The sequence below is a fragment of the Melanotaenia boesemani genome, chromosome 22 (genome assembly GCF_017639745.1).
Source record: "Melanotaenia boesemani isolate fMelBoe1 chromosome 22, fMelBoe1.pri, whole genome shotgun sequence".
Classification (NCBI taxonomy): Eukaryota; Metazoa; Chordata; class Actinopteri; order Atheriniformes; family Melanotaeniidae; genus Melanotaenia; species Melanotaenia boesemani.
This window is the reverse complement of record NC_055703.1, coordinates 11,052,781-11,079,836: the sequence shown is the minus strand read 5'-3', so window position 1 is coordinate 11,079,836 and position 27,056 is coordinate 11,052,781. Positions and strand designations below refer to the sequence as shown.

Here is a 27,056-nt window from a genome sequence, read left to right as displayed (position 1 = left end):
GGGGGTTAGTAAGAAAAGTTCTGGGCAACAAAGATCAAACAATGGTACAAATTAAAAGTGGAATGGGGCTGCAGGGCGGAAAAAAAGTAAGGATGGGAGGCAAGCTCTTTACAGGCACTGTGGGGAGGAGACCCCCACACGCCAAGACAAACAGCATCACGGATTTCAACTCTGCACTACTTTTTTTTCAGTTTTTTTTTTTCCTCAGGTGTGTTTCTGTGTTTTTCAAGTTTTATCAGGAAGTGCTTAACTGCTGAAGTGGCTTGGGGAAAAGCGCTGCCTCTACGCTCCTAGCTACAAAAAACACAGCTTCAACAAGGCAAGTGCTGGAATCAAAGCGATCTGAGGTCTTAAATATGAACTAAAACACATCTGTTTTATTTTATTTTTGTTTGTTGGGTTTTTGTTTTAAATTTTAGAAATAAAATGGGAAAAAATCTGATAATCTGGCATCCTACCTCTTGCTAATACTTGCTGATTCTCAGTTGAGCAAACATCCCCTTGCGCTACAGAAGGCACCGTTAAAAGAAAGGCTTATGTTTGACCTCGTCAAGCTAAACACACCTCCTCTATGAAGCAATCTAATCTCTACCGAGAGTTTCTTAAATAGAAAAAGAGAGAAAGAAAAAAAAAGGGGGGGGGGGTCTTGCTTGACAGGAGCACAATAATCAATCCCAATCAGTGGAATTTGTTTTACTTCTCTCTACACGCTGTGGAAATTCCACATGAGCAACTTCATCTCTTTAACCCCTCATATAAGCCTCCCATGAATGACGGCGACTTGTTCTGAATGCTGATGACCGTGTTGAACGTGCTCCTACAATGACTGGATGGGAACAGGAAACTAAAAATAAATCCCACAATCACCTCTCGTGTAACTGCTGATGACTTATTGCCTACAGTTACAAAGAACTTTTTCACTCTATTTCTTCTAGGAAAGGAGCGAGGATAATGGGACAAATTGGCACCGAGTTAGGTTTCTATACAGGGGTAATGCGGTGTTAGAGGAAAAACCTGAAACCTAGACCTCTCCGAGGTCAGCCCTGTTTGACGAACAGAACTGTGCTGTGATCATTTTTATCCAGACACTTGAGTCTTGGGTGGACCTGTCTTTATACAGCTAATGAAGAATAAATAAATAGCAGGCAACAAAACAGTTACACAGACGGTATGTGTGGCTTTTTTTTCTTTTCTTTTTTTATTTTAACTCAGATGAGATCCTCATGAACTAAATAGGTTCAAATATAAAGAGCTGTCTTGTTTGTTAAGAGAAAAATAGCTAATATTTAATATATAGAAACAGCTGACATTGTCTCAGACTTTTTCTTTAAATCATTAAATCAAAGATGTCCTCCGTTAAGGGTACAGCTAGGGGCTCATATTGTTTGTGCAAGCACCTGACATCTATATCCAAGAGGCAAAAAGATTCGGCAGCTCTCACGCAGAACAGAGCACCTGAGAAGAATGACCAGAAGGGGGCAGCAGAGTACCTAAGCAAGTACATTAGCTGAGAGGATAAGGAGAAAAACTAGGGAGGAGATAAGATGAAAGCTGTTCTTGGATCATTTTTGGGAGCGGTGCATGTCTCGGTCATGCAGGAGTGTCCAGATGTGTGACTTTAGACATTTCTGCGACTGCTCTGTTCTGTATTGTGCTGGGCTGGACTGAGATACCAGAGTTCTGTTGTTGTGCTAGCCCCTCTTCTGCGGGCACCTGGTTCCTTTGTGGATGCTGCTGGTTTCCATAGAATCCTTAATGGTCTTTTAGTGGCCGTCGTGCGTTGTCAACATTTCCTCGGCTCTTCGATGGAGCTCTATTGCTGTGACGGTGGAGATGTCTTTCGGGAGCTCTGATTTCCTCCTCATCAGTGGCCGCTCTCGCCGCTGATCTTTCTGGATCTGCATACAGAAACGAAGGGTGGATGACACGCTGCAGCACAGAGTCACACACATTACTCGCTCACACCCAAGTCAAAAGAGTATAAGTGGACATGGACAAGCCTCATTCTGCAGCATGAAGGTTTAAATGTATGCAAGCTTACATGTACATTAATTTAAGAGAAGTAAAATAAAAAATAAAAAAAAAAACCCTAGTTAATACATTTTCTGCGCCCTCAGCTGCACAAAGCGGGAACAAAGTGAAGGAGACTGGTTTTCTCAGTGCCTGACATGACCTGGAAACAGCCTGTAACATCTGAGCTGCTTGTAATGTGTTCCATCCAGTTTGATTGCTTTCTGTATGCTGATCAGTGTATACACACATGCACAGTATGATGTGTTAACAATCCATAAAATACACAAAAAACCACTAAAAAATAAATAAATGTAAAAACCTGAAAAGTGTGGCATACATGTATTGTGGAGAGAAAACTAAAATGAAAAGCAGGTCTGCAGACACAACTTAGCCTCGACATGCACTCTGGTTGCACAGATGAATTCCAACATAACGAATCCATCAGCTGCTGCGAGCGAGCAGCTTTCACGCAGCACGTGAGCATCATCAGGTGGCCGTACAGCGGCGGTACAGCAGCTGTCAATGCCAGTCACTCGGAGCGGTTCAGCGTGCCAAGCTTGATCAGAGGACTGATGTGGAAACGTGTGCGTTTACGTTGGCTGTGTTCAGATGTTAATTAGCTTCAGTTACCACGGTTTATAAGTGACATTTAAAAACTATTTCTGAAAACATTTTATTTGTCTTTCCCTAAATGTTTTAGGATTATGATGGGAAAACATGAACAAAACATCTAATCAAGTCTTATAAAAAACCTATTGAATTTTGATAATGTTACTAATGCCTTGATTTTGACCTAGCTAGATTTTTGTAATTGCTTGCATGTGGGTAACAATCATAAATCTTTGTAATATTCAGCTACTCAGCATCCAACTGGAGCAACAAATCAGGATCATTTCACACTAGTCTTGGCCTCTTGTTAAAATAAAATACATTTTGAGCTCTTTTTTATTTCTTTTAATTTTTGTTTAAAACTTTTCAAATAGCACCCGTTTCTGGACACCCGATGATAAAAATTCTAAATGTAAGGCTTGAAAAATATTAGAAACCTAATAAATAAGGAGGATAAAGTGGTTTTTGGTTGATTCAGTTCACCGCTGTAAAGCTGCATTATTCATGCATTCGTTATCTGTACCGCTTTGTCCATTACGGGTCGCGGGTAAGCTGGAGCCTGTCCCAGCATTTTAGCAGGTGAGAAGCAGGGACACCCTGGACAGGTCACCAGTCCATCTCAAGGCCAACACAGAGACAAACAACCACTCACACTCAGTGACCAATTGAAGTGGAAATAAAACAGTCAACCAAATAAACGTTATTTATTAGATTGAGCCCAAGATTCTTTAACAATTAATTATGCATTAATGCTGTCAAAATTTGTTAATTTTGACACCATTAAATAAAAGTCATATATTTATTTATTTATTTATTTATTTTTAACAATGATCTGAAATTATCCTGGGACCCCAGTGGAGAGCCGGGACTTCAATCAATTTGTTTTATTGGTTTTTACTGGGATTTTACTTAATTGTCTTGGTTTATTCCATTTTTGTTGAACACCTTGATGCAAATGTTTGTATTAAAAATCTTAAAAAACTTCATGCCTGTAGAGCTTCCTCTTCTTGCTACCATGTGTTTATCTTTACTGCTCACTGACCTGGGTGGCTTCTTCCGCCATCGCTTTCTTTAGCAAGCCGACATCGTCAAGCAGCGGCCCGTCCGTCTCGATGTCCATTGGACTGTCTGATCCTACAGACTCAATGTGCTTCAGAAACTGTCCAGGGAAAAAAAAGAAAGATTATGGAAAGCCATGTTAGAGACTCCATTTACTTTAAGTTTTGTAATTTTTTCCTTCTGGTATACATTTTGACTTTTAATATTTGCCATTTTATTTAGTGCTTCCATACACAGTAAGAGGTTCATAAAAGTGAAACTACTTGCCGGTTGTTTTACTCACCTGTGGGTTCGACTTGGCCAGATTCTCAATCTTTAACCATGCTTCTTCTCTCTCTTTCCATTTGGCTTTCTCTCTAACAGACACAAAGGATTTCTGGTGAGTCAGTGCTTTAACTCATCTGTTAAGTCATTTCATTTTCTGATTATGTTTTTCTGTGACTGTAAATGAGGATGTGACATCTCTCCTGATGACTTACTTGCTCTTCTCTGCCCTGAACTGCTGGGTGCAGTCATCGAACAACTTCTGGTTCATCTCCATGAAGAGTTTCAGGGCGTTATAGATCAGACCGTGGATTGTCCTGCAAACACACAGATGCGGTTGAATTACTTTTGTTTAACCTCCTTAAAAATCAGACAGACACAGCAAAAGCCTGTTCACAGCCTCACTTGTTCCAGTGGGTCTTGGAGTTGCGGTAAAGGGACGGGAACATGATGGGCAGGATCCTGGCAGCGTTGTCACTGATGAGGCTCATGATGTACTCATTGTTCCAGTAGTATAAAGCTCGCTCAGCAACCTGACGGCACAGTTTGTAGCAATGCGGCATATGTAAACAGACAGCAAACACACTGAACACGTGCACAAACACACATTGCAAGGGAACCAAACCTGAAAATGTGGGCTCGACACACACTTGGCCAGCTGTCTGAAGAGCGGCTCCATGACTTTGACAAACTCTGAAGGTTCGATAACGTCCAGTATCTCCTCCAGCTCATTGAGGAACATCACCTCTTTCGGACTGTGGGTCTTTGGCCAATACTTTAACAAAGCCATAACCGTCTGCGCACGCACACACACACACACACACACACACACACACACACACACACACACACACACACACACACACACACACACATACAGGACCAACATGATTTAAGAAGGATGAAGATTGCTTGGACAGCTGATTTGTTCAACTGCTTATCTGCTAACAGTGGATTGCAGGAGTTAGCATAAAAAATAAAAAAATAAAATAATAACCAAGTTCAGACACGGCAGCAACATGTTCAGAAGACAAAAGAAAAAATCTGCTTGGTCGATCTTTGTCTATAAAAACTGACATCCCACCATTCCTTCCTCTCATTTGAACCCATTAAAAATCAGATAAAGCTTATTTTCCTCTCTGCTGTGATTAAAAGTCACACCAGACTCAACTAACAAATTTCCTGCAACTTCTTTTGGTCCCTTTTTGTCCCTTTTAACTCATTCACATGCATTTACTGCTCTGTTGATTGTACAAGTCAACAAAAGACTATTAAATATACTTAAATTGAAAAAGACATGCTGTTTGTGCAAAACTGCAACTTCCTCATTAAATATCAAAAAGACATCTTTGGGTTTTTGTATAACTAACTTATTATGAGCAGACAGGATACTGAGGTATGATTACATCAACATTATGACTGAAAAGAGTTTAATCTTACCGGTTCTGTGAGGGTGCTGTCTTTCTCTAGGAACTGTACCACACAGTAGGCCAGCTTAGAAAGAAACAAGAAGCATCACTTTTTCTATTTCTGATATACACACACACACACAAAAAAAAAAGATATAATGGTTTGTTTAGGGCAGTAAGGAAGAAAGTGTTTTTACCTGTGGGTGATACACACTGAGAGATTTTACTTTGTGCAAAGGCAGCAGGACTTTCAGTAGGAAAATTTTGTGCTCTTCTTTCAGTGGCAACGCAAATCCGTTGATTATGCTGGAAGAAGAAATGCGGTCATACAACAATACCACCCATCAACATGAAACATAAAATCTTAAAGCTGCAAACTGAAAAGAAGCAAAAACAAATCCACATTCAGAAACAAACAACAGCACCATAAAACAATCTAACCTGCCAAGTATTTCCAGTAATTCTGCTATTCCATTATGATGCTCAGTCTCATAAATGAACCTGGGGGAAGAGGAAGAAAACATGATCATGCAAATTACTTCCATAAACAAGCACAAAAAAAAAACAATCCAACCAAAATATACTCACATATAAAATATGTGATTAATCTGCTTCCTAATGTATGCTCGCAGGCCCAGGAACTTGCCATAGATGCGGTGCAGAGTGGTCTTTAAAAAATCTCTTTCCCTGGGGTCTTCACTGTCAAACAGTTCTAAGAGCTGAGAATGAAACATGGCACTGAGACAAAGCGAGCTCAACAATAAAAGCATACAACAAATGTTCACACCTAAATGGAAATGCACCTTCACTCACCTGCATTACAAACTTCTGGTCAATATACTTTTTGGCTATGTTCGGCTGAAAGTCAGGAGACTCCAAGAACCGCAGGAAGAATTCATACACGAGCTGTGAAAGGAGAGAAGTAATTAAGCAACTTTAGACTTAACATTTGTGTCTCATCAACTTACAAATGCTAACTCTTGGTTTGTGTTTGTTTCGCATACCTGTAGATGTGGCCATGCGGCCTCTAACGTGGGCTCATCCTCCTCTGGGTCGAACTCTGCACCAGTCGGATTGGATGACGGTGGCAACGTCCTAAACATATTCACAGCAAACTGGGGAACAGACAGAACAGTAAAATAAGAAACCTAACTGTAACAGATAGTGAACAAGCGTTTTAAAAACAGTGACTTAGCTCATTCTTTTTTTTCCCATTTTCATTTAAAAAAAGGATGTCTTTCCAAAACACACCTACTTTTGAGCAACATGCAAACTAACCTACAACCAAAGAGAATGGTAACATCCTAAAATATCAGACAACCCATTAATGTACTTTTAGTTTTTTTACAATCTCAGTAGTGAAATCTACAAATGAAGAGCTACATGCATGTACAGGGGTTCAGCTGAACCCACCTGCACCCCTCTGTGCTACACACAGCTCACCACAATACAGACTTAAATGTGGCAGCTAACCGCAGTCTGACTGGTAAAAGGAAGCTCACACAACAATTATGTAATTATACTTATAAGTGAAAACATTTTAGGGTATTTGCAACATATAACCGTGACCTCAGAGGCAGAAAGTCCCTGGTTCAAATTAAAACCTGCGTCTGGTTTGCCTCTTCTTGCTGTCCCTCTATGTGCAAGCGAAGTGAGTAGGGCTTAAGCTGGATTTAAACTGGCACGGCTTCCGCGTAAGGTCGGTTACAGCATCACCGTATGCTCCAAGGAGGCTTGATGCAGATCTCTTCCAGACCTGACGTGCACCTATACTTGGCAGCCTGTTTACCTGGAAGTACTCCCTTGTGATTGGTCGGCTTATGATGGCGTGTTTCCAGAACTCTGGAGCTTCTCGTTTAATTTTTGCGGTAACTTCGGAAGAGAAACTGCAACACAACGGCATAGCCCTACGCTCAAGCGATGAGAGCACATTTCATTAGCGTCAGTGGCACCGGCCTACTGTACCAAAGTAAAAATCCAGCTTTAGTGGTTTACATCTCAATGTCAACAGGTAGGCTGATAACCTCCAGCCTAATATAACCCAGAGCAGGATGAAACAGCTTTATATTATACTATATTATATTAAAGATTTCCAGCAGTCTGCAAAGAAATGATTGTTCAGATCTGCTTAATTTGGACAACTGTTAAGAAACAAAATACAAATCTCTCTTTTAAATGTTTAGTATTTATCTCATGAACAAAAAAAAAAAAAAAAAAAAAAAAAAAAAATTCTCTCTTGAGCTAGTTTAAAAATAACATTTCAATGGAAATGCAATTCCCCATACTGGAAGGCATCAGTGGATTTTCCCTGAGTCCATTTTCACTTTCAAGACAGTACATTTAGAAGTCCCCCTGCCCACAAATCAAAATACAGCCATTCACCAGCATGTTTACATTCTTAGCAGACACCATTTCTTACTTCCCCCAGAGAGTGGGACTAATGGAACAACTACTATTCTGTCATCCAAAAGGTTCACTAAAATATCGAGGTAGACCTTGAACACAAAGGTGGCAAACATGCCCAGAATGAACAAGGACCCATGAAAAAATCCCACATGCACAGTGTTAACATAAGAATACACTCTTTATTCCCATAGAGGAGTTTGTCGTGTCAGTCTCCACACTTTGATGTTAAAAGCCATTAGCGGACTTCAAAGAGCCCTTGTCTTTAAGGGGGTCAGAGAAAGGGCTGCCAGGAATAAGAGTATATTTTTATGCTGATTTGGCAGCTCAGTTGCATTTAGTGCTGCACTGATCAAATACAGCTTCAACAAGGAGGTCGGGGGGATTTGCACATTGATCATTTGCAGTTTACCGCGTTGCACAGAACCAGGTTTTTGATTTACATCAAAGGCTTTATAATTTGGCTTGCGAAAACAAATCTGGCAACATAAACACATTCAGACTACAAGCTTGGAGAAGCACATTTCTGGTAAGCACAGTAGGAACAGCTGCACTGACTGAGTCAATCACTCAAAGGTTTTCAACATTTGAGTTCCTGAGATTGGTGATGCTCAATTTACTTAATCAAAACAAAAACTAAAATGGGTTTGATACCATTTTTCTAAAAGGAAATCAAAGTATTTGATGTGGGTGCAGATGCAACTTGCTACTACAGAGCCAAATTCTTGTGATACGAATGACGCAAAGTATTTTAAAGCTGGTGAATCTAAGTCAAGAATCAATCACTAAAATGAGCAAAATTAAGTCAACTCAACTATGAAGCCTCCTGACAACCTCCTGACTGATATTTTCCTGACAAATATAGTCTTTTCTTTTTATTGCTCATTTCAGTATTTTGCCAGGACAATGATAAATAAAGAAGTTCAATAAAACTTTAACCCCCAAAATTTTTTGTTTTTGGAGCGAGCAGCTGTGGCTAATATTCATGCAAACATTCATGATGATGATTTTGAAAACAGTCACAGCTTCTCATCTTTTCACTGAGGCAACACTCGAGACAACAGATGCTTCTATACTTTGTCCACAGGCTGCAACAACCAATGAGAGTCCATGCTAAGTGATTGTGCCATGTACAAAAAGACTGACACCTGAACATAAAATATTCAAAACAAAGTTTTATAGAAAATATGTCATGGTAAAGTCTTGTAGACTGCAATAATGGACAACACTGGGTTACATACAGAGACTTTAGGTCTTCCCGAGAGTTGAAAGAAGTACAAGATGTAGGCAAGGGGAGCGTTTCCCCTTCTCTAACTACTGGAAAAATAAAATAAATTCACCACGCTTTGACACTGACCATATGAACCACCTCTGGGTAGATGGGTTCGGTGATGACGTTCCTGTTGTGGGTGATGTACTCCACCATCTCGCTCAGTGCTGCTCGTTTCACCTCCTTCCATTTTAGGTCACTCAGGGGGTCTGAGACAAAATCAAAGAGGACGCAGCACTGACGCAGCTTCTGGATGAACAGCTTCTCCTGTTCTGCAGGGGGGACGTCTGGGAAACAAACGGATGAAAGGCTTGAATTAACACAATCTGCTGCTTAGTATGAAGATTTTAACCTTGTCTGTAAAGAAAAGGAAAGAAAACAGAATGCTACTGTACACATAATACAACATATTTACATTATACAAAAATATACAATTTACTATTAATGATGATAAGTAAATCAGCAAATCTTCCCAGATGAGTAGATATAAATTCAATCTAATTGATTTTTAAATTGAATGAATCAGTATTATACCACAATAATTAAGCAAAATAAATCATTTTGTTATTTGATCTCTGTTGCAGTTGAGGAGGTAATGACTTGCATGCTGCTATGGTAATCATTACCAAAATTCAAATGTGAAAGCTAAATCAATCATTTAGCATTTCAAAGACTGTGCCACCACCACATCAATGATGCAGAGGCTTCAAATCGACCCCGGGGGAATATGGAGCCACACCTGTGTGTAACATAATTAAAATTCAGTGTAAACTTTTTAAACTGCCCTCTGTTCTGTCCCAGTGCACGAACAAGCTTTATCACCAAATAGCAGTTCCCTCAAATGGGTTAAAAATTATCAGAACAGCCCAAAATACAGTTCATCTGTTACAGGTCCAATTTATTAAATTTATTTACAAAAAAATCTAATGATTAAGCCATAATATATATCTACCTTAACTGAAAATATCTTAAGAGATAATAAATTGGATCAGCTGTCAGAGCATCTGAGGAGCAGAGCCTGAAGTCAGATGGGAAGGATGAAGCTTTTTGTTCTGCACTTTGGAACAGTTTCAAGTCTGTTCGCATGGGCCCTGAAGGGCTTTCTAGAGACGTACAACAAAGCCTTTGCACGTATTCTAGATATAAAGCTTTGTGAGGCTTTAAAAGCAAGTCAAATAACTCAATCCTAAAGCTACAGGCACTGTATAGCCTTATATATATTAGCCTTATAGCAGTTCTAAAGTGGCTAAAATGTGTCTTCTCCCTCCAGCTCCTCAGTATATAGGAAGCAAAGTGTAATTGGCTTGCAGGACAAGATACAACAGTGTTACTATATATCAGTAAATATTGCACTGAGGAACCAGCAGTATTACATTGGTGCACGCGAACAAACAACTTTAAATCAAATTCTGCTTTAACATTATTAAACCGTCAGTAGCAGCCTGTAAGAAATGGCATGAGTCACAGACAAGCAGTTCCTTCTACAAATGATGATGCAAATAAGCCTCAGTTGGTCTGATTCACAAGCTACAAAAAGAACCATGAAACCGAAGAAAATGCTCATTTACTTTCATCCAAAATGGGGATTAAGGATCAAAATATCACCTTTCAAAACCTTCCTGTGGTGAAGCATTAGTCTGCTTGTCACAGCCTGTGATTCATGACTCAGTCTCCCATTAACAAGCTGCATGTGTACCATATGTCACCATGGTGACCGCAGGCATAGTCAGGACTTTGGACAAGGGGTGACCACTTCTAATCAGAGATGCATGTGGGCTACCGCTGCAGATCCAATCAGCTGAGGCCAGGAGATGTCAACCAAAGTCAACTGAATGAATTATACTAATTTTGGATGAAGAGAAAAACAAACAGCAATCAGTCAACACCCTCTACAGAATTTTCACAGGATATAAAAGTCAATGCTAGTGTAAATAAATCCCCTTTGTGACATGTTTATAATTCAGCAGACTTGGTTTGTGGTTAGATTTACAACATGCAGAGTTAGTGTCATCTTCATGAGAACTAATCCCAAACAAAGAAATTCAAGACTTCTTTGAAGCACATCCTTAAATCGAAGAACAAAAGCACTCAAAGCTCACAAACTTGTTTAAAATAGCATCTAAAAAGCCAATTTAGTGACCAGCTTTGGTACCGCTTAAAAACAAAATCAGCTTTTCTTAAAATTCTCTGCACACAATACATGTAAGGCTTATTGGGAAAGTAATCTGTGACATTTACTGAAATCTCAAACCTAGAAAGTGCCAATTAAACAGCCCAAAATAGTGTCTAAGTTCAACTAGCAAAAGGACATGCTTTATTTAAGTACATAAACAGGACAATTGAATGCATCTTTACTTTAAGATACTTTTTGTGTCAATCACACCTTTTAGCTGGTATTTAACCTTTTTTTTTTTAAATAATCCATTGTTTCCTCATAAACTTGAGATAATCTTATCTAAATTTAAAAAAGCTACTTTAGGAAAAAAGGAAGAAAAACAATCCTTTGACCTACAATACTGTTATCCATAGCTCCGTCTGAAATTAGCCTCTACAACATACCTGGAGTCAGATCCGATTCTAGACACCAGATTTGATTCTTAATACTTAGAACAGATCTAAAAGCTGTCAACACATTTACAGACCTGAACCTGAACCTGACACCATGACACGGGCCATCTTACTTCAGTCAAAGCTGGTATTAAGCACTCATGAAAAACCACTACTACTTCAGAAGGTTTTTTTTTTTTTTTTTGGTCTTATTCATTACTTAAAAAGATTTATTTGAAATTTCAAAGATTACTCTATAGAGTTAATACAACTCAGTTTTCTGAAGTGCTTAACCGGACTTGCCTGGGTGCAGATCTTAGCACCAGTCTATGACTTTTTTTTCTGACTGTATATTTGTTTAGGCTTCTCTGTATAGTATAATATGGAACAACAATTCTATAGAAGCCTTTTTTTTTTCTTTAAAAGTGACTAACAGGATTCAGCTGACAAATTACAGAACAAAAGGCTGGAAATCTGCTTCACCTTTGAGCTTTGGCAACCACATCCATGGAGAAACACTGATCCATTTTATGTTTCTGTACTATGTTTATGTGAGACACAGTGAAGTATAGACTTGCAGTTTGTCTTCTTTTCAAAACAAAGCTACAGCCAACTCTTCAATGTGAAAGTCAAAGCTCTCCAAAAACATCAAAGAAGCGCCGATCAATCAGCTGGACCAGCTTTGACCTGTGATGGGCCAATTTTCAGAAATCTTTCTGAGCAAGTTAAATTTACACAAGAGATGCACAATCAGTACCAACTATGTTGCATAAAAGGAAACACCTCACTGTGATTTATAAAAGACACACAACTTTCAATTTATTCTTTATTTAATTCAGTGGCCGATACAAATGTGTACACAGAGCAGCATTTCTCCCTGAAGCACGAAGCGCACTACATCCTTCAAAATGTTCACACACAAGAAAATCCAGATAAACATCTCTGAAGCAAAATATAAAACACAATGATGCTTCTTTCCGACTGATTTGGTAAACCACAAGCTATAATTATAGTAAGTAAAAAAATAATACAGTACTGTCCATTTCTGTTTTTTCTAATATGACCAAAAAAAGCTCTAAGCAGATATTTTCATAACATTTTTAAAGACAAGGTACAGAAATATTTGCCTATTTATTTAATTACTATTCTTAGAAGAAAAGAAAATTGATGTGATTAAAATTAAGCAACAGGTATAATCTAAGAAAAAAAAGTTTCCAAGAACTAAAAAAAAAGTAAGTAAACTTTTTTCAGGACACCTGTACCTAAAGGAGACGCTAAAATACAGGTCCATGAGTACCTCGTCTCATCTAGCACCCAGTGTCAAGAGGTCTAACAGCTACTGTTACACAACAGCACTAGGGTTTCTGAGCAGGCCTAAAATATTAAAGAGACGCGCTGTGCAACTGCAGACTTCACACGCAGGCAACTCTGCATGGATGAGAACATAACCTTTCCTCTTCTAAAGGCTCCAGCTTGCACACAGGAAGCAGGTCATGAACACAACACTGATTCTGAGTGCAGTTTTCTACTACAGGATAACCACTGCTAAACAGAACAAGTGGCTTTGTACTAACAAATTACATGCCCTGGTTGAAGTCCAATGATAGCTACCATCTGTATAAGTTATTAAAGAAGCATTGGTGGCAAATAATGCAGTCAGTTTCTGTTTTCCTTGGTAGATATTACAAACTCAAGAGTTGCCAGTCAGATCCAAAGCATGTCTGTGGTAGCGGTATCTCAGAAGTCAACAACAGATACAGAAACAACTGTTTCCACCTCTGTGTGTCAAATTACACCCGATTCCCAAACACCTTACAATACAACAAACTTTGACTTCACTTCCTACATATGACACCAATAGTAAAGATGGGGGAGGGGAGAGACTAAAACTAGCACTTTTTCACCCTCTCCCTCCCTCCTGGATTGAAGCGAGCTTTGCAGCGTCTTGGCAAAAAGCTTCTTCTTAGACATACAAACACAATCACCTGCTCCCTCTCCCAAACACTCTCATGCAAACAGATGATAAAGATGCACAGACTATAAATGTCCTCAGTTTCTAAGACAGAAATAGATTTTATCCAAGTTAGCTGCTGATGAATGACAACATTTTTGTCAAACACCTCTTGAAACACACAAACACAGAACAGCAGAGATTTCCCATCCTCACCTCTAAAATGCAAGATGATCACAGGCTGGAAAGGCCCATTAGAGCTCTGTGTTTCCAGAACCATCCCACTGGCAGGTCTAGTGCATGCCAACATCAGTGAGGTGAAGCAGGAGGCAGGTGAGGAGAGGGCAGCCCAGGCTAAGGCGAGGAGCCAGCCTCCATTTTAGCACGAACACTGAGCAGAAAATGAAGCTCCCCTGCTGCTGGAGGGAACCAGCTAGTTAGTGACGTCATCCCCCACAGCAGCCACCTGGTTGGCTGGCTACAATCACATGGGCGGGATGTCAGCATAAACAAACAGAAGGGAAGGGATTGGCTGGTGGACTGACGTGAAAGAGGTTGGGCAGTTATTGTGATTGGGGCAAGAGCAGCTACATCTGTCAAGAATTTTAAAGCCCAAAGTGCAGATTACAGATCAGCCTGTTTTGTAATGTATAACAAATAGAATAATACCAGGAAACGCATAGTATTATCCAACATGTAGGCTGCTTTAAAAAACAAAACAAGACAGGAGGAGTTAAATGATAAAACTAATTTCTCTTTCAATCCAACTCTAAATTAAATTAAAAAAAAAAACACAAGGAAATGATATTAAAATCCAATGGAAATAAACCCTGAATTGGACTACACAGTATAGAAAATAGATGGGTGGGTGAAAATACATACAACATAAAACAAAAAATACCCATTCCTTAAACACTGAGGGGGAAAAATCCAAGAAGTTTAGACTTAATGATTTTTGCTTTATTTATAAATCTATCTAGATACTTAGTACTGCTTGTCAGATATAATCATTTTCAAATCTATGTGCCTTCTTTGTGTGTGTGTGTGTGTGTGTGTTTTAGTACATGACAGATGGCTCTCCAGGAGCATAGCCTGGGCCCAGGTGTATGCGACTGAGAAACAGGAAGGCAGGAAGCCTTCAATGCGAGCAGCACAGGATGTGCATGTGCAGTTAGCCACACTTTGTCTTTGCAGCTCTGTAAAGCTTTACAGGAAAACGTCTACAATAAGGCAGACGACTCAACAACAGCACACTAAAACTGAAATTTGATCAACGTCACAAAATTCTTCTCTTGAATTAGCCCAGAGAATCTGGTCATCACTGCACCATTACTAAGCACAATTCACAAAAACCTCAATCATGATACTACTCACAACAGCCCCATTTAACCACAGGTGTTGTCACTCCAACACATGCACACACATTCTTTGCCCCAATTATACAGCTAAAGTCATTTAACAACTCAGCTATGCACTTAGCAAAATCTCACAAATTCAACCATGACGAATATGCATACTGGTAAGTGATAAAACTAAAGTGCTTTGCAAAATTATTTCAACCCATCCAAAAGCATTTAAAAACCAGAACTTTACAAATGAAGACAATCCACAGACATTTTCTTTGTAAATGTGGTGCATGCCTGTTTTTATAATCTCATAATTACATTTTTTAATATTATTTTTGACTTGAGACCAACCTGAAAAGTGAATCAGTCATTAGTGAGCTTAATAGGAAGCAACCTGATAGTTTCATTATAGATTCTAACTTAAACATAAGCCTAAAAGAGTTAAGTTATACCTAAAAAGCTACACAGAAAGCAAAGTCACAGCCACATAAACACACTTAGAAATGTTTATAGTGTAAGAGACAAAGCAAAGCTCAAGATGTGTACCATGTGCATCCCCCAAAGGTCAAAAGAGCTGTGGCAGAACAACAAAACAAAAACATATAAACTGAATAAATCAGTTACGTCAAATATCTTTAACTGCTTAGCAATTTACAGAAACTAACAAAAGCAAATCTTCCACACGCAAATAAGTTGTCCTTCATATGTTTTTAATGATATGAATAATAGCAAACGTGGACCTGCTGCACAATTTTCCTTTAGGGAATGACACACATCTTCGAAAGAATATGATTTTATACATTTTAAATGTATAGCATGCATGGATCGTGTTTCTATCCTCACAAAATATTTTTCTTGCTCATATAGGCAGATGCAACTAAACAGGGTTTTGATTAAGAAATATATATATTGGTTAATCAAATTAGAGAACTGAACAACAAAAGCAGTGTGATTTCAAGTCAAAGTGCCTCTGTTAAATTGCTTTATCTAAAGTGTATGTGCAAGGACTTCAAAAAGTACAACTGTTTCTAGCAAATAACAGCGTATTACAGCTCGTCCCTAGGGGTTTGTACTTCTGCTACGGAGATGCTGGTGGTGCTTGTGATGGTGCAAGTAGAGATGTCCTATGCAGGCCTTCAATGCTTATTTCTTACAAAACCTTAAACATGCAAACAGGCTTTGAACTGAACTACATTTCCCAAAATGTGACTGATATAATAGTCACAAAAAACAAAAGCATCAGTCTATTTGGTGCCAATATATAAAACAGAATGGTATTTCAGCATTAGGAATTAGTCTAAGAATATAGAGGGCTCTTTTGTGTCTTTCTGTTCCCTGGTCTTGGGGCAACCTCGCATCAAAAGATGTTATTTTGAACACTAAACAAGACCACATGTTAATATTCTCCCATTCCTCCCTCGGTGCACATATTCTTTAGAGCTGAGTACTGTGCTGCGCCTGTGCTTTCTCTGTTTGTGGAAAGAGAGTGAACTTGTGGGAAGTCGAGAGTCTGTTCAGGATGGATAAGTCAGTGCACTAGTTTGCTTGTGTTATAGCAGAGTGTGAACCACCAACAGTATTTCAGAAGCCTGAAATACACAGATGAGTGGGTCATTTACAGGTCTGCTGATCTTCAATGTCACGATCCTGTGCAAGTGCTTTGGGCTCAGATCTATTTAGAGAAATACACCAATCATCACAGCTGAGAACACAGCCTCTTTTAACGCCACTACATTTTTGCCAGAAGCAGTTTCTAATCGTAGAAATACAGCTCTGTCCAAATTCTAGATTGATTCACATTTATCTGCTTACTCAAATGCAAATCACAGGCCATGCATTACTAATAAAACCAAGTTCAGGTTAGAAATTAATATCAAGCTCAGATTCTAGGTCAAAACTAGTTGTCAGTGTATACACTCATATTTAGCATCACTTTTGAAAGACAACTCATGAGATTTACTACTTTATTCTGAGCTCTGAGTTTAAAAAAAAAAAAGACTGATGCCTTTTTATCAGAAAAACACAATACTGTAGATTAAAAAGCTCATCTTATCTGAATTACCTACATCACAGCCGGAATGGTGGACAGCAAGGATCACACAATCTCAGCTGGGACTCATTTAGAAAATAATACAGCTGCCTGATCTGACTAGAAGAGCAACTATTCAGCATTGACTCAAGTGTGAACTACAAAGTCACTATAAGCATGACATAATGCCAATATTTTAAAATAGGTTTTTATATCAATCCAGGAATACTTTTAATCAATCAAGGCTTTATTTTTGGAGGTTGATGAGCCCAATCAAAGCCATCAAGTTACATTTGCTTACATATTTTTTTGCATCAGGAAGTGCGTGAGTTTTTCCTCTCCCATCTACAGATATGGAAGAGGAAATCCTCCCCAGACACCAGCCTTGGCCTTTATTATACCACAGAAAGGGTACGGCAAACATAATAAAAAAGAAAGAAAAAACTATACAATTAAAAAAAGAACTAAATGCATCTGCACGACTTTGTGCCTCCCTCAAGTCCTGGTACTTTGCCAGAAATAAGATCAATTTGGAATTCATTAAAAAGATAATGAAGAAATGAGGAGAGAATCAGCTGAGGTTGGCACTAATCAGAAAGTCAAAGAGCTGTAGGTAGATGGGTTTTATCAAGTGTTCTTGTCCAGTAGGACTGGTTGTTTGTGTGCACCCAGTACGAGCCTTGCACATGTTAAGCAATCACTATGGGACACACTCTACTTTAAACAAAGGTTACAGACACACTGTTCTATAGTGAGCGACACAGTTTCTGTAACTTCTGTAACACCGAGATTGTTTCCTGAAAAGATTAGTATTCCTTCAGATTGGTTTCGTTTCTATTTTTCACACAAACCGGATTCATCTGACCTAAAATATAACCACTGAAAACGACGAACCTAGATCTGTTTCCATGCAAACACTGCACCTGCAAATTAGCTGCACTTTCAAACACCTAAAAACTATTTTCCTGTCAATAAATCCAAGTTATTAAAAACTACAATATTCCAAATGCCAATGGAGAGCCAGTCAAAACTTCGAATATGTGTCAAGACTTTGACTTAAACATTAAAATATTATAGCAAAATTAAGTAATATGATGCATTTCTGTGAAGGATACAGAAAACCAAAGAGTCATCTTCCTGTTTGGAGACTGACTGAGAAGTCTGCCTCCTCTAAAGTGATGATGACTAACTAAAAGTTGTCAGAGACGTTCTCCTCTAGAAGGAAAGATCTGCTCAATCGTCTCCTAGTTGTATCTGTTGTGCTGCTAAGCTCACCATTCACTTTCTAATTTTTAAAAACAACCAAATTATTGCTTCTGCCACTCCTAAAGTGACAAGTTTGCTTGCATTTTGTTTTTGTTCTCTTAAGCCCAATAACAAACTTAGTTAACTGGACTGTCACCTCTTTGGAAATAGTGAGCTCTCATAAAGAGCCACAAAATGCATATTCTGTACTTCGTACATTTTACTGCCAAGAACTGAACATTTTAAACGAGTGGTTATGTAAAAAAAAAAAATGGCTGCAGTTCTCATACAGTTAACTTAAACCACATTAAATCTTGTTGTGCAGAAACAAACCTGCAGAACACCTGCAGACATGAGCTTAAAACACAACTTCAGCTAGAGAAGTAATAATAAACCACTGCTGCAAGATAATATACAAATATTTCTAACTTATTAATAAAAATTATTGCAGTTTGTCTGAATCAACTCAGGTTTAATCTTTTACCAGCAGGTGGCACCAAACCCTGTGAGAATGACACTTGATGCACAACTTAAACACAGAACACATACAGAGGCAACAACTGTTGCTGTCTTGCACATTTTTGGCACGATCATTTTAAGATGAAAGCAGATAGAAATGACACTTATGGCCTTTATACCTGATTATTTACACCAAAAACATTTAGGCAAAATACAAATGTGTTTTTATTTTTGTTTGTTTTTGTTTTTTTGCCATATAAAACCCATAGCCAGATCAAGTCACAAACTCTTCAGCAAAAATCAGTTTAACTTTTGTTAAAGTAGATTAAACCTGCAGTCACACAAAAAAAAAAAAGCCATGGATGTGGGTGAGTTAATGGGAAAGGGCTGCTTTTGGTCAGGCTTCTTAGGCTAGGTTCACACTGCAGGCTGAAGTGACTCAAATTCGATTTTTTTGGCCCCTATGCGACCTGTATCTGATTTTTTCATGACAGTCTGAACGACACAGATCCGTTTTTTTCAAATGCCACCCAGACCACTTGGATATGTGGTCCTAAATCCGATACGTATCTGATCTTTTGCCATGCAACTTCAGTCTGAAGGCCAGGTCGCATTAATCCGACCTACACATCATTGTTTATAAACTCTTATCTGTAAAGGCGCTCACATCACTCTCCCATCACTCCTGACTGCGACTCCTTACCCACACGTTTCCCTGTATAGACGCTGCTGCCACTGCTCCACAAAATGTCATGGCCAAAAATCTGGCTCTCCTCTTTTGCAATGTGCTGGCTACGGTTGAATAATAAATTAAAAATTGCTACATAAGCTCTGCTGTTACCGTCCATGTTTACTTTCGCAAACACGAGGACGTCACATGTCACGTCATCGTGTCTTCGCATGCAGGACACTTTTGGTGCGCATAAGGTTCATACAGGAGATCACATACAAGTCGCATTTAATTGGAAATCTGAACAGACTCTCAAAAAAAATCAGATTTCACAAAAAAATCCAAATAGAGCATTATGCCCTGCAGTGTGAACCTAGCATTAGTCTCGCCTGAACATTGTGATTCTGCAGAACAGCCTCATGGACATGTGTTTCCATCAGGAGGTGGTTAACATGCCTGGAATGAAAACAGGCCAAGCGAGGAGCCTGTTTGGACAGGACCAAGTGATAACATCTACTAGGCCACTGTGGAATAAAGTTGCAGAATGATATCAAAGCTCACATTGGGGTGTGGGAAGTGAACAGGCTTAACAGAAATTAGGTTATGGTTATTGGTTTCTTGATGCAGCACATTGGTGAGAGCTTACACAGACAAAAACTTTCACAATAATAAATTTAGCTCTTCTGTGTTTCCACAAAATCTTATCTTACGAAAAAGTTGAATGGAGACTAAATTATACATAATAACTACCATTAACGTAGCAGCTGTTTGGCAGGTAAACACTCAACCTTGTATCTGCCAAGTCTTCCCAGGAGAGCAATACAATCCAAAAATTCCCACTAAAGACAAATGCTACATTTCTTCAAGTGCAGCAGAGCAAATTTCTCACATGGATATTTAAACTAAAAGCAACACTATCACACTTTGCAAAACATTATATGTTCAAGCTGTTCCTCAGAAAATGAACAGAATAATGCTTTTTACAAGGTCAGATGCATTTGCACCACTGCCCTTGCCAACCACAGAAATCAGCAAGAATCATTACAGATCTCGTGACGACATTCTAATAAACTCATTGATATTTCACCCGATCTAAACCATCCAAAAAAAAAAAAAAAAAAAAGAACTGTTATTCTCCCTACACTCTCTTGTGCTGTCAAGTTTTACTCCAATAAAACCTTTGACAGTTGAAAACTTTTCTATAATTTCCTCCAGTGGATAAATTAAGCATTTTACATTAGATTTTACAAATCTCCAGGCTGTTAAAAACTTTAGATGGAAAACTAAACCGCAATTAATTGCCTCCAAAGGAGAAACAAACGTGCCCTCAGTCTTTTGCTTATTAATATCAGCTGTTACTCTTTTAATACTTCTCAGCATAGTAATAGCCTAATATATGGTTGTTTTAAGCTCACCGATATGTTAGATCATTTCTAAAGCACTGGGAAACTCAGGGGGCAGAACTGTTGTATGTATTCATGCATGCATAAACAGAAACATGCACACACAACATGCCCACAGGCTTAGTGGCAGTGTCCACTCCTTGCTTTTCCATCTGGTGCTATGTTGGCATTGACCTTATACACTATGGCACATATCAATATACACCTAAAGTTGAGAAGTACATAAAAGAAAAGGACGAGTGGTATAGTTGCCAGGCATTTTTCATCTGGTCACTGCCATCGTTGTGAACACAGTGACCGTGGAATTAAAGCTTTATCTCTGGATTACCACTAAATATAGACACTTGGGTTAAATCCAGCACAAAATCCATGGCATGTATGTCCTCTGTTTGTTTCCACGTATTGCGTAACGTCATGCTCAGCTTAGTATTAAAATGAGGGTGATGCAGAAGGGGATGTTCATGGACATGTCAGAGGGGAAAGAATGAGTAAATAACTGATTATGCGCTTGCACATAAATGTGTTTGTGAAGGCTGCACTCATCTATGCCAAGATTACAGGAGTTTATGACACATTAAACACAAACAGAGTGATTTTCCCCACCTGCCTACAACAGGAAACATCTCATTTTGTACCAGTTTTTACAGAATCTTGATTTATATCTTTTGGATCATAGTTCCTAAGCAATAAACAAAACCTCCCAATATAGAAAGAGAATTGGATTCTATATGTAGTGTTTACAGTATTGTCTCTATATGCAACACTTACTAAATGTAGAGCACTAGGTAGCTACTTCTTAATGGGATTACCATAAAGGATTTGGGGTTGTTGTATAGGTAAGTACCTTTAAAAGGAGGCAGTTTCTGCAGTTCTCTATTGTTGCTCAAGCTGAAGCGAGAGGAGCTCTGCCTCTTGTCCTTTTTGACAGGTGTCTGGGAACCTGGCTGCTTCCCCTTTAGCAGCTGAGTGGTGGGAGGAACACTGTTGCTGGTCTTCCTGTTGGAGCTCTGCAGAAACAATAAAAAAAAAGAGAAACACATTAGTTACACTGCACTAAGTGCAAGCACATGCTAAACAAAAGTGGACAAAGTGTGAAAGAGAGTGCATGCACCCTTTCAGGAATCTCATACATTTCTTGCATGTAGCCACTAACCAAGCCATACACTGGAAGGGTACATTTAATTATATATGGCATGTTACTTCTCACTCAAGAGGAATTCTCTGAGGTGATAAACCAAAATGTAATCATGGTACAAACACTATTTACAACAGTACATGTATCAGGGAACATATCAAGTTCACATGGGGACAAAAGAGCTCTTCTGTTCCACTCCTCAATCCAACCAGCTGTGTGTCCAATAATGCTAAAAACAGAGATTAGTAAAATAGGACCTAATCCTGGTGTGGTAACACCTGAATGCAAACATTTCTCACAGCTAGTCATGCCTGCCTGCTGATGTCCTTTCATCAATGAACACCTGACGGCAGAGAAGTGACTTCAGCATACAAAGCTGTGAACTTGTGTCAGGCTGAGTCACAGGAGATTTTTCAAATTAATTCAAGACCCAGCATAAAATTTACCACAGTCTGTATGGCATAACATAACACAGGCATAGGCTTTGCCACTGGAAAGCTGTATAACACAGTGGAGAGTAAAAGTGAGCTGGCTTCTGTTATGGACCACATAGAGCACAACAAAATTTGGAATAAACATGTTTAGGTAAGCCCAAGAGGAAACATTTTTTCAATGTTTTGTTTTCTAATCTAACACTTGACTTCTGTGGTTATGTCTGTTACCAGCACAGGAAACAGCCTTTGTATTGATTATATAAAAGCCTTTCACTATAACTTACCTCTGGAAAAAGTATATGAGGGGTAGTAACAGCAGCTTGCAGCTGATGGTTTAATTTCAAGGGTTTGTGCAATAGGATATCTGCTTCATGGCTGCTGAGTGCTGACATACTACAACATGAAAGATTATTAACCAGTAAGAGGTTTGTGGGCTGGTGCAGATACCAGAATGAGATATTTTTTTCCCCTTCCTCCACCATGAAGTAGAAGGCCGCATAAAATGACTGAGAAGGGTCGGCGGATGCTGAGGCGCATTGTGTGGAAAGGTCTGTAATTTTCTGCCGAGTCAATTGCTACAGACCTCCAAACTTAATGTGGTCTTGAGATCAGCTCAAGAACAGTGCAAAGAGAGCTTCGTGGATTGGGTTTCCACAACAGAGCAGCTGCATCCAAGCCATACATCACCAAAAGCGATGCAAAGCGTTGGATGCAGTGGTGTAGAGAACACCACCACTAGACTCTGGATCAGTGGAGACATGTTCTCTGGAGTGATTGTTACAGGAATGTGGTTGATTCCTGTGATTCATTTTGTGCTGCCTCTCTAGGTGCTAGTCCTGCTAGGTGGTGGCCTCTGTCTTCCCCTAGACCTGCATTAGGGACATAACAGTGACAAATCGCGCTTCACCATCTGGCGATCTGATGAAAGAGTTTGGGTACTTGTCTGACTGCATTGTGCCAAGTGTAAAGTTTGGTGGAGGGAGAATTATGGTTTGGTTGGTTTTTCAGGAGCTGGGCTTGGCCCCTTAGTTCCAATGAAAGGAACTCTGAATGCTTTAGCATACCAAGAGATTTTGGACAATTCCGTGCTCCCAACTTTGTGGGAACAGTTTGGGAATGGCCATTTCCTGTTCCAACATGACTGTGCATCAGTGCACAAAGCAAGGTCCACAAAGATGTGGATGAACTTGATTGGCCTGCACAGAGTTTTGACCTCAACCCGATAGAAAACCTTTGGGATGAATTTGACTGAGCTGAGAGCCAGGCCAACATCATTGTCTGACCTCATAAATGCTTTTCTGGAGGAATGGTCAAAAGCTCCTGAAAACACACTTCTAAACCTTGCGGAAAGCCTTCCCAGAAGAGTTAAAGCTGTAATAGCTGGAAAGGGTGGGCCAACGTCATATTGAACCTATCTGATTAAGAATGGGATGTCTATTAAGTTCATATGAACGTCAAGGCAGGTGAGCCAATACTTTTGGCATTATAGTGCATGTATATTGCAGGGAATACATTTAACAGAAATTAAAATAACACAGATTTTTTTAAATGAATCCAGAAAAGTTGGATAAGTTTTCCAACATGCAATAAAAACTTTAATCTTTTATTATTTTTTTAGCATTTATTTCACAGACAAAGTCTAAAGTAATGATTCAATGTCTTTACTGAAAAATTTATTGTTTTACAAACAAATTTATTAAGCAAAATACAAAAAATGTTTTGGAGAGGCAAAGAAAAACAAAAAATATATTGAATATACAAGCAAGATGATTTCTGAAGATGATACAATCAGCTGATTAACTGGTGACAGGTGAGGGTGTCAGGGTTGGGTATAAAATAAGAATACACAAAGACTTAATATTTCTAAGCGAAGATGGGTCATCTATCATTACTACATGTCAAACTTAGTGACAATGCAAAATTACAAAGAACTCTGGTCTTTTAAAATCTACAGAGTATAATACTGTGAAAGGATTCAGGAAGTCTGGAGAAATATCTGTGCATCAAGTCCAATGACATCACGGTGATGCAGAGATATATGCTTAAAATCTGGAGAGAAGTGATACCATAATATATATGTCTTTTCCTTGGAGGTCAGTGGCTATTTCACCAGGATACACTAACCTCATTCTGCACAACTTTTAGCAGTGTTTCTTCACTGACTGGCCTAACTGCAGTCCAAATCTGTTACCTACTGAAAATATATGGCACACATCATGAGGAGGAGAATAATCTGAAAACTACGATGGACTGATGAGCTGTTGAAATCTTTGTTTCAGCAAAGATTAACACAGATTTCTCTTGCAAAACTTCTAACTAGGACCCAGCAAAATACAAACCATTGTTGAGCAACCCTGACATTGTGAGTACGACAATATTGTCAGGAAGAGAAATACCTTTTGCTTTTCAAACAGCACAAACGGCTAACAGGTGTCACAGCTGACCCAAAATTAGTCAAGACATTTTTAATTAGAAAAGTTTCAAGTTCTTTGAAGATTAAAAATAATCTGGTTATGTTTAAATGAGGCATTTGTGAAGGTAATGGAATAGTTTTTTTTTTATCTTTTTTTTCTATCGTTTGTTTACAACAGGTGACTATCTTGGAACAGAATATATAAATGGAAGACCACTGTCCCACTGAATTAAAACAGATGTGATATACAACTATTTAGCAGTGTGACACAGTGATCCACACCAGATGTCTGTGCTATAGCATTTCAAAACCATTTTAAATGTGAGTTAAATTTTATTTCCAGATGTGCCTAAAGTGAGCACATACATAAAGGTCTTAACCTATTACTGTGTTTAAGTGATTTGTTTTACACCATATTATTTGTGTAGGTGCAATAGTTGCAACAAGTAGCTCCTACATACATAAACATTTTTTGTGTAAAGGCAGTGCAAAAATACAAAATATTAGTGAGGCTTCTGAAGGTGAACTAATATGAAAATGTTGTTTGACATGCATTGTATGACAAATCAACACTTCACACTAGGAAGACACATTGATGAATTCAGTTATATATGTAGTTTTTATAGTTCAGTCAAAATTTTCCTAGAAGCAGCTCTTCTTTGCTTGCTCCACAGCCAAACAACAGATTATATGAAACATCTAAACCTGCCTTTCCTCTGTCACATTAGATTAAATCTGCCGTAACACCTTGTGAGTACAGCACACTTACATAGTTCACTCAAAAAAAGTATGATAGCTAACCTTGACATGACAGAAGAAGAAAATAGATTTAAATTCAAGTAGGCCTGTGGGGCTCCACTTTACACAGGGCTTCCTGTGTCGTGCACCAGTGCCTGTTTCATTAAGCTATGATAAATATTAGTATTTTACCAATTCCTTGGTATTTCTAGCTTGACCACATCTGAGAATCTTTGTGTTTATATTCCTTCACTGATGCAATAGACTATTTTGATACAAATACTATTTATTTTTAGAGGCATTTAAACTTCCAGAGAGTGAGAAGTGTTCTGGTTTTCTTACCTCATGCTCTGAATTTTCCTGTCCTCCTCCCTTTCCCACTTTACCAGACTTAGGAGAATCCTAAAAAATGAGAGAGATAGGGGGTTGATTTACTCCAGTTTAATTTAAATAAATTAATAAGTTGGCATTAGTAAGCAAACAAGTTGCCATGTTAAATCCAATCTATATTGCGTAAGCCTGCCCACCAAGGCTTCCACTGATGAACATAATGGTAAGTCCGCTATTAGCTAGCCAACGTTACTTGACAATCATTATCACTCTTACGACCCTAAATGTGAGCTGTAAAGGTCCTGCAATTTACACCCAAGTAATACACACATATTTGGAAAAGCGCATATTTTCAAAGTGGAGTACCTCATTTTATGTAAAGGGTCCCGTCACATAATTATAATAAATACATAAATATGACAGCACGGCGTACCAAGTACTAATATGTTGGCAGGATAGCGGCTAGCTTGTAATGATTCCTGTTTGGCTAACGTTAACGTGATGGGACACTGCAGTGATAGTAAGATGTATACGCCCGGATAAGGGATAAATGCTCTTTTATTCACCTGTTTGAAATTATATTTGCTACAGGCACAACCTCTTGAAAGTTTTCAAACTCACCTTATCCTTTTTCGGTTTATTCGGCATTGTACAACCGTGGCCGCCCTTGCTCCCCTCTCGGATACTCCACAACCAAAACCTTGACAACTCTCAGGGCACCCCACTGCAAGGCGGTTCAGCCTGTCCTCGCGCTGTGATTGGCTGTTGTCTGTCAGCTGACTCTAGCGGCTCACATTAATGGATGTGGGAGCTCCCTGTCGGTGACAGCGAGGCTATTACAACACACGAGACAACTGGCATGAAACGCGTTGAACTGGCAGCGTTTTTGCACTTTCAATTATATCCCACATATTTTCATTCAACAACTCTGGCACATTTTATAATAAAGACTAAAAATTTCAGCCGTGGAGTTGGTAAATTATCAGGGGCATATTGTTGCCCAATTGTTGTAGAAATAATACACATAATTTAAAAATGCCAGTAAAGCAAACACTCATAATAGATCACATTACACTGGTTCAGCTGTTTTTTTATACAATATTTGGAAAAGTGCTAGACTCATCTGATTGTGATTCATCTTTATCCAAAGTGATGTAGACTAAAATATTTTTCATATTCATGCAAAATTGTGTTTATCTCACCTAGAAATCTATCGGAGTGCTAGTTTCTTCATATATATACTATCAATATCAATACTAGATTGCTATTTAGCTTTGGAGAACTTTTTGAACTTTTGAAGTTTGAAAACATCAAGCAACCCTGTAGCTG

At 38.7% G+C, this 27,056-nt stretch overlaps 1 protein-coding gene across 2 annotated transcripts; it reads right to left on the bottom strand.

The window, feature by feature from the left end:
• Nucleotides 1-204: 204 nt before the first annotated feature.
• ppp2r5cb (protein phosphatase 2, regulatory subunit B', gamma b) lies at nt 205-26,477 on the bottom strand. Of its 2 annotated transcripts, XM_041976079.1 has the most exons (16): nt 26,349-26,477; nt 25,740-25,799; nt 21,522-21,684; nt 9,115-9,314; nt 6,359-6,469; nt 6,168-6,260; nt 5,943-6,073; nt 5,796-5,855; nt 5,552-5,660; nt 5,386-5,439; nt 4,571-4,741; nt 4,351-4,478; nt 4,161-4,262; nt 3,965-4,037; nt 3,665-3,781; nt 205-1,898 (listed from the first exon to the last, which is right to left on the bottom strand). In XM_041976079.1, exons 1-16 carry the CDS (start codon nt 26,373-26,375, stop codon nt 1,764-1,766), a joined length of 1,734 nt encoding a protein of 577 aa, XP_041832013.1. In that variant the 5' UTR covers nt 26,376-26,477; the 3' UTR covers nt 205-1,763. The 2 variants fall into 2 exon arrangements, with proteins under 2 accessions (XP_041832013.1, XP_041832014.1); XM_041976080.1 differs by lacking the exons at nt 21,522-21,684; nt 25,740-25,799; nt 26,349-26,477 and adding an exon at nt 13,742-13,929.
• Nucleotides 26,478-27,056: the final 579 nt, after the last annotated feature.